The sequence below is a fragment of the Cajanus cajan genome, chromosome 6 (genome assembly GCF_000230855.2).
Source record: "Cajanus cajan strain Asha chromosome 6, NIPB_CcT2T_4, whole genome shotgun sequence".
Taxonomy (NCBI): domain Eukaryota; kingdom Viridiplantae; phylum Streptophyta; class Magnoliopsida; order Fabales; family Fabaceae; genus Cajanus; species Cajanus cajan.
The window spans coordinates 21,124,185-21,133,945 of record NC_138522.1 but is presented as its reverse complement, the minus strand read 5'-3'; the positions used below and the strand labels follow the sequence as shown (position 1 = coordinate 21,133,945).

Genomic DNA, 9,761 nt, shown 5'->3' with positions numbered 1-9,761 from the left:
GAGAAGAAGCTTGAGGAAACCGAATGGTCTATTGTGGTTGAGCATAAGAGGGGTTTCCTCAAGGCCACTCGCCAAGCCAGGCTCCTCGCGCCAGGGTTCGATTTCTCCGCCATGCATGTGGAGAAGGTTGTCCGCTTCGGAAAGCTGGTAAAGGAGGATGACGTCGAGGACAACTCTAGCGAGAATGCCTCTACGTAGGCTAAATGTGTAATGGCCTAGTTTAATTTTCTCTGCTTTATTTTTCTTCTTGAATTCAAGTGTGGAACTTCGAAAACATTGTTGTATATATATGTATTTTTTGTCTATTTTCCGTTGCGCTTTTCTTTGCCTTTGCGTTTAGGCTTGATTTTTTCCTGTTTGCGCATTTTGAGACACATGTTCAATGTCTGTTGTGTACTTTTATACTTTGTGATACTCAGACTGAGTTTTAGGGCGGAGCGAATTGCTTGTGTAAGTGTGCCTCGTTAAAAACCCTCTCAGCCAAAACCCATTTTTCTGTTTTTTAGGATAAAAGACTGAGGTGGGAAAAGAGTGCACAGCTCATTCGTACAAAATTAGCTGAAATAGAACTTGAGATGCGTAGCATTCCAAGTTCGCGGTATAGGTTTTCTGCTGAGCTTTTCTAGTCGGTACGCTCCATTTTCCAAGTCTTCTGTAACTCGGAATGGGCCACCCCAAGTGGGTGCAGGCTTCCCATCTGACGTGTCTTTCCGTGCTTCGCCTAGCAATCGCCATACCAGGTCGCCAACTCAGAAAGAGCGAGGTCGCACCCTGGTGTTGTATCTTCAGGAAGCTCAGAGTTTGCAGGCTTCTTCGTGGATTTGAGCTTCGTCTCTAAGCTCGTCAACCAAGTCGAGGTCGGCTGCTAACTCTCGAGCGTTTTGCTCGCTGTTGAAAACTTGGCGTCGGTGGGATGTCTCTTCGACTTCCACTAGGATCATTGCGTCAGTTCCGTAGGTTAGCCTACAAGGTGTTTCTTGCGTGGTTGACTGGGGGGTGCAATGATACGCCCAAAGGATGCTGGGGAGCTTGTCGGCCCACTGTCCTTTGGCGTTCCCAAGCCGCTTTTTAAGTGCCCTGAGAATGACCTTGTTGCTGCTTCGGCTTGGCCATTGGTCTGGGGGTGTTCCACCGAGGTTGGGATATGCTTGATTCTGAGCTCACGAAGGAAGTCCTCGAATCCCTGTGCGATGAATTGTCGGCCGTTGTTAGTAACTAGGGTGTGAGGGATTCTGAATCTGCAAACAATACTCCTCCAGGTGAACCTTTGCACATTTTTTGTGGTGATTTTTGCGAGTGGGCATGCCTCGATCCACTTGGTGAAGTAGTTGATCGCCACTAGGAGGAACTTGAGCTAACCTTTCGCAGGGGGGAATGGCCCAAGGATGTCCATTCCCCACTAGGAGAAAGGCCATGCCGACATCATATGGTGGAGAGCTTCGGGCAGTTGCCGGTGTGTGTTGCCGAACTGCTGGCATTCTTTGCATTTTTGTACGTAGTCCTGGCAATCCAATTTCAGAGTGGGCCAGTAGTATCCAGCTCGAAGTACTCTAGTCGCCATTGAGCGTGCTCCGGAATGCATGCCACATATGCCCCAGTGAATTTCCTCGATTACATAGGCTGCCTGAGGCGCGGTCAAGCACTTGAGTAGTGGGGTGGAAATGCCACGCTTGAATAGCTCATCCCCGATAATTACAAACTTGGCCGATCTCATCCTCATCTTCCGAGCTTCGTCCTTGTCTTCGGGCAAGATTCCTTTTTTCAAGTAACTCTAGATTCCTGTCATCCACCCCTAGTCTTCGCTGTCGCTAGTATTGACGACTTAGTCGTCCAGGCTGGGTGAGTGCAAGGTCTCTTGGATGATAGTCTGGTGCTGTCCAGGCCTTTTGGTGCTGGCTAGCTTTGATAAGAGGTCGGCTCGGGCATTTTGTTCTTGCGGCACATGTTGTATGGTGAACTCGTCGAAGGACGAGATCTGTTGGGATGCGATGTTGATGGAGCTACTTGGAGAAGAATGATGTTCATCCAAGCTTTCCATGCAAGGACCGAAATGCTCTATGAGGTTGAACTCCTTGAAGGTGGCGGAATCACCTTGGAGGATTCTCCAATGGTGGAGAAGCACCTAAGAGAGGTTTGGTTACCTCTTGAAGAAGTGAAGAAGCTTGATGAACCAAGCTTCTAGGAGAAGGAACCTTGAGAGAGAACTTAGGAGAAAGTTTCTCACGAATTTGACTCTTGAAAAATGAGAGAGAATTCTGAATTCTTTTTCTCATAAATGTCCAAAAGTGAGTACAAGTGAAGGAATTACAAATATATAGGGAGAGGTAGCTTCTAGGAGAAGCTAACCTTAACCATGGTTCACTAGGAACCATGGTAAGGTGTAGCTAACCATCCATGGTTTCTAAAACTTGTAGGAGAAGCTATCCTTGACCATGGTTCACTTAAGAACCATGGTAAGGTTAGCCAACCTACCAAGGTTTAGAAACTTGGAGGAGAAGCTTCAAAAACTCAAGAATGCACATGGAAATTTCGGCCAAAGAGAAATGAAGGAGCTAGGCGGCCTTGGCTTCTTTTTCTCCTTTGATTTATTTCAAAAATTATTGATTTGGTTTAGTTAGGTTCATCAAATGATGATGAGACCTAGCTAAATCAAATCTATGAAAAATTAGGAGAAAAATGAGTCCAATATGCAAAATTTTGCCTAGGCCCAACTCAGGCCCAATTTCTAAGTACACTCCCTAGCTTTGCTAAATGTCACCCTTTTTTCCCTACTGAAAAAATACAAAATGAATACATCAATTAGGGAGGTTAAACGGAGTTAAAATCTCCAAGTAACCTACCTTGAAATCAATATACAAACACTAGAAAAAGCAAGTAAAGTGCCTCATAAATACAAAGGCAAAAATAACCTATACAAAAGAACTGTGGAAGAACGTATGTTAAGGATTTTGATGATGCCAAAGAAGTTAAAGAAAACAAGAGGTCAAGTTAAAGCAAGGTGATCAAGAAACAAAAATCTCAAAATGTTTTAGATAAGTCTTGTCAACCTAGCTTAATATGTAAAAAGAAATCTTTAGAAAATATTGCATAAAGTTCTTGGCCATTTAAAATAAAGAATTTCAAAGAAAACCCAAATATAATTTTTTAAATAAGTTTTTGAAAATAGAAGTTTTTCAAATCCTCAGTTTTAACAATATGGTAATCGATTACCAGTACATGTAATCGATTACCAGGTCTTGTAATCGATTACCAGAGGCAATTTTCTGAAAAATTTTAGAAAGTCACAACTCTTCATGAAAAGTCATGACCTATGAAACAAACATCTATAAAAGCCAATAATTTTTCAGAAAAAGGTTACGAACTCTATTGTGAAAAATTATCTTTACATTCACTTGGCCAAAATCATTTGCAAATATTATCTAAAGAGTTCTACTAGATCAACAAAGTGTAAAATCCACTCTTCAAAGAGAGTTGTTCTACTTCATTCATTTCAACTATTGATCTGTAAAAGGAGAAAGTGTTGTTCTCCTTGGTGGTCTGTGATTCTCAACACAAGGAAAGGGAATTCCTAAGTGTTGGAGAATTTGAGTCTTGTAAAGGTTACAAGCATAGTGAAAAATCTCAAGTGGGTGACTTGAGGACTGGATGTAGGCAAGGTTGGCCGAACCAGTATAAAATCAAGTTTGCAATTCTCTTTCCCTATACTTTTAATTTTGATTGTGAATTTTTTGCATCATTACATTCAAATTGTTTATGATATTGAATTTATAAGAAAGAAGTTTGAAAAACTTAAAAAGAGAAGAAAAATTAGATAACTTAATTCACCCCCCCTCTTAAGTTATACGAGGCTACTTGACTAACAAGAACTACTATATGTATAAACATAAGAAAAAGGTCTTTAAGATCATCCCATTCCTCTTTGTTCTTTTAGTATATCACCTCTTGGATTCCTTGGCCTTGGCCATAGTCTATCATCCCCTCCCTCTTGAAAAGGATTTGACCTCAAATCTCGAGGGTCCTCATGATTATTGGCCATACCTACAAATATATAATAAAATTCATTAGAGGTGATATTTTCAACAAATAAATGTGAAAGGAATATCCTAGAAGGAATCCTTTCATGGAACCTAAAGAAATCTATGACACTAGACCTACTAATATAATGAATAGGATCCTCTCCTAAACATAGACTAGGTATATTTCTAAATCCTAAAAATGTGCTAAAGCTAAAACTATAGCAGACTAAAGACTTAATCCTAAAAACTAAAATATCTTGCCTAAAGTACCCTATGTGGTAAGCTAGGCATTTCCTAGAAAATAATGAAAATACTACCAAGAAATTTCCTAAACAATTTTGGATTATATTATTTGTTGGATAGTTATGAAAAGAATTTGTCACAAGGAACCTTGAAAGTTCATGATGGGTTCCTTCTCCATGAAATGACGTAGAGATGATGGAGAGGAAGCCTAGCCCTTGATCTAGGTTCAACAAGGTGGACAAAAGGAGGAGATATGGTGAAGGAAAGGAGGTTGGCGTGAAATGATGGGGTTTGGGCGGAAGCACTTAGGGTGGAGGTGTTTGGGTGCTCAAAGTTGGCTCACTCCAAGGTAGGTGGAGGCCACTCTAGGTTTCACTCTCCAAGGGTGGAGAATGAAGGAAGGCTAGCCGAAGCAACCCTAGGGACTAAGGATAAGGACTTGAGGCATAAAAGCTCACTCAAATTCTATATAATCCAAAGTGTTTACAAGTGGTGGGGTGTGGGGTTTTTATAGGAGGAGTTGCATTTAGGGTTGCATTTAGGGTTGCATGGCCGAAAATGCCAAGGCCAAATGCACTCCAAATGCAATGCCAAATTAACCCTAGATGCAACTTGGTGGCCAAGTTTGGAATCTATGGGTTTAGATTGGCTATAACAAGGTGCATGATAAGACCATGCAACCTTTGCCCTCCACTTGGGCCTAAGCCTTTCTAACACCAAAAATAGGTCCAAACTTTGCCAAAAATTGCGTCACCTCCTCTAAAACACCCTAGCCCAAAAATTGAAAACCCTAATTATCTAAAGCACCCCATAATACAAGGGTAAAATAGGAAATACAAAGAAAATAAATCCTATGACTAAAATACCCCAAAATACAAGGGTAAAATTGGAATAAACCAAATAAATCCTACACTACTCAAAATTAGTCATAGCATTGGACCATGTGATGGGTTTCACATGAAGTATCATGGATGGTCCTCCATCAGTTCAGATGTTATATCCAACAAATAATATATTCCATAAATCGGGTGCATTATTGACACAACTAAGGTAGGAAGGCTATCTACCTTGGGCACCACCAAGGAAGTAGTATGAGAAGTAGAACTAAATGAAGTCCACTTCTCCTTCACAAAATCTCGAAGTTGAGATTCTTTTTCTTTAAAAATAATGGATTTGTGAATCTCTTCTTCAAGACTAGTGGTAGCGTGAGGGTAAGAGTTAAGGTTCTTATGAATAAAGAGAATAGTTTTCATAGGTTCTTTAGTGATAAAGCAATTCTCTTTAGGCATAATTACCTTAGAGGATATTTCTTCCTCTTTACTCTTCCCTACCTTTTCTCTTTTTCTTTTGTTTTTCATTTGTGCTTGATCCTCAGCCACTTGTTGAGGTGAGAGAGGATAAAGTACAAATTTCTTTCTCTTGTGAGTGAAGGTAATTTCATTAGTAAGACCATCATGTACAGTTTTTCTTTCAAATTGCCATGGTCTTCCTAACAAAATATGACAAGCTTCCATTGATACTATATCACATAAAGCTTGGTCCTCATACTTCCTAATGGAAAACTTGACCTTCACTTGTTGGTCAACTACTATGTCACCATCCTTATTAAGCCATTGCAAATGATAAGGTTGAGGATGTGGCATAGTAATTAGACTCAACTTTTTAACCAACCTAGTGCTACAACAGTTGCACCATGAACCACTATCAACAATGAGAGAACAAGCATTATTTAAAACATTACATATTGTATGAAAGAGGTTCTCTCTTTGTGATAGGGTACCACTAGGTTCATTATGAAGGATTCTCCTAAGCATTAGGAGCTCTCCTTCATAAGGATAAATTGGCTCCACTTTGGATCTTTGAAGCTTTGTTTCAACCTCACTCTCACTAGAAGAGGAGGTAGTAGTCTCTTCTTGACTACTATAAGTGTCATGCCCCCTTAAGATCATGACTTTCTTTGTAGGGCATTGAGAAGCAATGTGGCCTCTCCCTAAACACCTGAAACATTTAATATCACTAGTCTTTGTGCTAGTGTGTGGAGTGATGAGATCTTTATCCTTATCTTTATTTTTCTCTTTCCTCTTAGCCAATTCTTTGGAGGGTTCTGAAATAATTTTCTTTTCAAAAGGTTTTTCCTCCTCCAAGTAGTCTTTCCTAAGAGATCTAGAGTGGGAGCTTTCTCTTTCAGAAGATTTTCTCAACATTTGTTGTTCTACCCTTACACAAAGTTGGACCAAGTCATTTAGGTCCCTGTAGGGTAGTAGCTCCACTTGGTCTCTAATCTCTAAGTTAAGACCACTCATGAATCTGGCTACTGCAGTGGCTTCCTCTTCTCTAATACATGCCCTCATCATGTATAGCTCCATTTGTTGCCTATATTGTTCAACAGTCATATCCTTTTGTTGGAGCCTTTGGAGCTTATTTATAAGCTCCCTGCCATAATAAGAGGGAATGTGTCTCCTCCTTAATGCACTCCTAAGATCATTCCAATATTGGATAGGAGGATCATTGTGGAGACGCCTTTCTCTTTCCAAAGAGGTCCACCAATACATTTTGAAAGCTAAGGGTTGCAAGAGGGACTTTTCTTTCTTCACTTACCCTATGGCAAGCAAAGAGTTGTTCTACCTTCATCTCCCAATCAAGGTAGGTCTCCACATCATCCTTCCCAAAAAATTGAGGGAGATCCACCTTGGATTCCCTAGGTTTAATAGTTTTTCTAGGGGAAGGTTGATAATGGTTGCCCACATTAAGGCTTTCATTAGGAGATGTGTATTGGGAGTGTGAACTCCTACTTTTTTTTCTATGTTTTCTCATATTTTCTTTCAATTTTTCTTCTTCTTGTTTTAAAATTCTGAGCTCTTCCTCAATATAAGAAAGTTGTCCTTCTCTTTCAATTTTTTTTCTTTCTCTTTGAAGAGACTCTTGCTTTTTCCATAGTTTAAGTGATTTGAGCTCTTTAGTAATATATGAAAGACTTTTTGGAGAGCCATCACTTTCACTATTGGAGGAATTTTGAGACATTTTAATTCAAGAAGATTTTTTCACACAAAAATAGTTTTTATGAAAATAAGATTTTTGAAGTGCTTTAGACTTGGCACTTGGAGGTCTAAGAGTACAAATTGAACTTTGGAGGGAGGTGAGCTACTAAAGAGCCACTTAATAACCAAGCCTCTTCAAGTAAAAATCTCTAAACCCCCTTGTACTTTTGTCTTGCACAAAGCAATTTTCACAAAGATCTTTTCTCAAAGAAAAATAACAAACAAGTTCCTAGAGTGTACAATTATATTTTGCTTGAAAACATAAATGACAAGAAAACATAAATTGCTTGAAAACTTAAATTGCTGAAAACATAAATTGCTTAAAACATAACTTGCTTGAAAACTTAAAGACTAGAAAACTTAAACTAGACGTGGAAAGCAATTAAACCTATGTGAGAGCTTGAAAGGCACCAAAGACCTTCAAGGACCCTCTCACAAGTACTAAACGAAAATTACTATTAGAACACTTAAGGAGAGATGGAGATACACCAAAGGTACTCCAAGACACTCCTTAATAAAGGCCTTGTACAAAAATTGGAAATTAAAAGATTACAAAAATGAAATGTAAATTTACACCAAATGAAATGTAAATTCACTTAAAGAAAATTTAGTGGCTGCACCAAGAACTTTAGAAACAAAAATCAGCCACTAATTTAGTGACAACTTTAGTGACAAATTTGGTATTGAAATTTTTGAAGAAAAATTTCCATCACTAAATTTGTTGCTAAATTCTTCACAAATTTTTCACAAAAAATTTTGCTCCTTCTTCTTCCAATTCAGCCACCTAGCTTGCAGCCTCACAATGTGTTTCACTCCTCTTTAGAAGCAACCTTGATGTTGGTTACACTCCTCTTTAGAAGCAACCTTGATGTTGGTTACTCCTAGGTGTTTGAATTTCCAAGAATCCAATCCAATGAGAAACAAGCTCCTAGGTCACCACCAAAATCCTTTAATAATGGTTATCCTTGAGCTTGGCCTTCAACACCTTCCAAGAGGAACTCAACACACCTTAAGATGCTGGAATATTAGTACAAAAACTGAAAAGGAACAATTAGGAACAGCTACACCAATTGGTGGAAGTAGATGAGACAAAACTAGAAGGAATTCCACAAAAATGACAAGCAACAATTAAGGCTAATTTGGAAAGCTAGCACACAAGAGATATCCTATCAAAGGCACTAGAATGGATTACAAAACAAAAGCTAAGATTAGAAACAAAAATAAGACACAATTTATGTGGCTGGACCGAAAATATGTAAACAAACACACACCAAAACCAAGAGCTAGTTTCACTAGATTTCTCACTCCTTTTGGCTTTTTCTTTTGCTATTTTTTTTTTCTTTTCTTTTTGCAAAATATTTTTGACTTATTTTTCTTTGATTAATCAGGAGTTTAATTGCCTTTTGAACACTTATAAGTCTCGGTTTTAGGTTAGAAAAACTGCAGCAAAAATTTCACACAAAACAAGAGGTGTTCACATGCATTTTGTAACTAGTGCTTCACTATTTTGTATTGTTTTTAGGTCAAATTTTTTTTAAGCACTCATTCTTTTGTTTTTCTCATGCATTTAGAACACTTACACCTCTGTTTTGTCTCTATTTTAAGGTTCAAAAAATTGCAATAGGTTTCAGCCACACAACAAGACACAAAGAAACCTAATAGGAAAAATGTTTAACAATTTTTTTTGACAAAACTTTTAACAAGACATAATAGAAACCTAACTCTAGGAAATTTGCTAGAACTAATAGCAAATTAAGAACTCAAACATGTAAAGTAAAAGCACATATAGTAAGGTACAGATTCAATAAGCAAAAGATACAAAAATTTCGGACACAACAACACAAAACAAAAAAATTAGGTCAAACAAGCTAGTCTAGGAAGTTTCAACATACAAAGGACTACACATGACTTTCTAAGACAAAACAAGAGATTCAAAAACAAAATCTATGCTCAATGAATGTTGTCCAATCACGGACACATGTTATAGAATGGAGAAGACTCAATCAAATACAAAAACGCACAAGAACAAGAGAACCTAAAGCACAACACAAGTGATTCATGGATTAGGAAACAAGCAAGAACATGAATCAACTTACTTCTTATGTGACATATAGGATCTATAAATTTTTTTTAGAAAATTTAGATCCATTCAGCAAACACATATTTAGACATAGAAGAAGGAAGAGACAACACGGATTCATACAAAAAAAATTAGAACACCAAACCTCAAGAGCACTAGGCTCTAGATACCAAAACTGATGGAGCTACTTGGAGAAGAATGATGTTCATCCAAGATTTCCATGCAAGGACTGAAATGCTCCATGAGGTTGAACTCCTTGAAGGTGGCGGAATCACCTTGGAGGATTCTCCAATGGTGGAGAAGCACCTAAGAGAGGTTCGGTTACCTCTTGAAGAAGTGAAGAAGCTTGATGAACCAAGCTTCTAGGAGAAGGAACCTTGAGAG

At 38.4% G+C, this 9,761-nt stretch overlaps 1 protein-coding gene across 1 annotated transcript; it reads right to left on the bottom strand.

Moving 5' to 3' along the window:
- Window positions 1-3,094: 3,094 nt before the first annotated feature.
- Window positions 3,095-8,247, bottom strand: LOC145959001 (uncharacterized). Its single transcript, XM_083076862.1, has 2 exons — window positions 8,162-8,247; window positions 3,095-8,127 (listed from the first exon to the last, which is right to left on the bottom strand). The coding sequence occupies exon 2, from the start codon at window positions 6,809-6,811 to the stop codon at window positions 5,225-5,227; it is 1,587 nt and encodes a 528-aa protein (XP_082932988.1). The 5' UTR covers window positions 6,812-8,127; window positions 8,162-8,247; the 3' UTR covers window positions 3,095-5,224.
- Window positions 8,248-9,761: the final 1,514 nt, after the last annotated feature.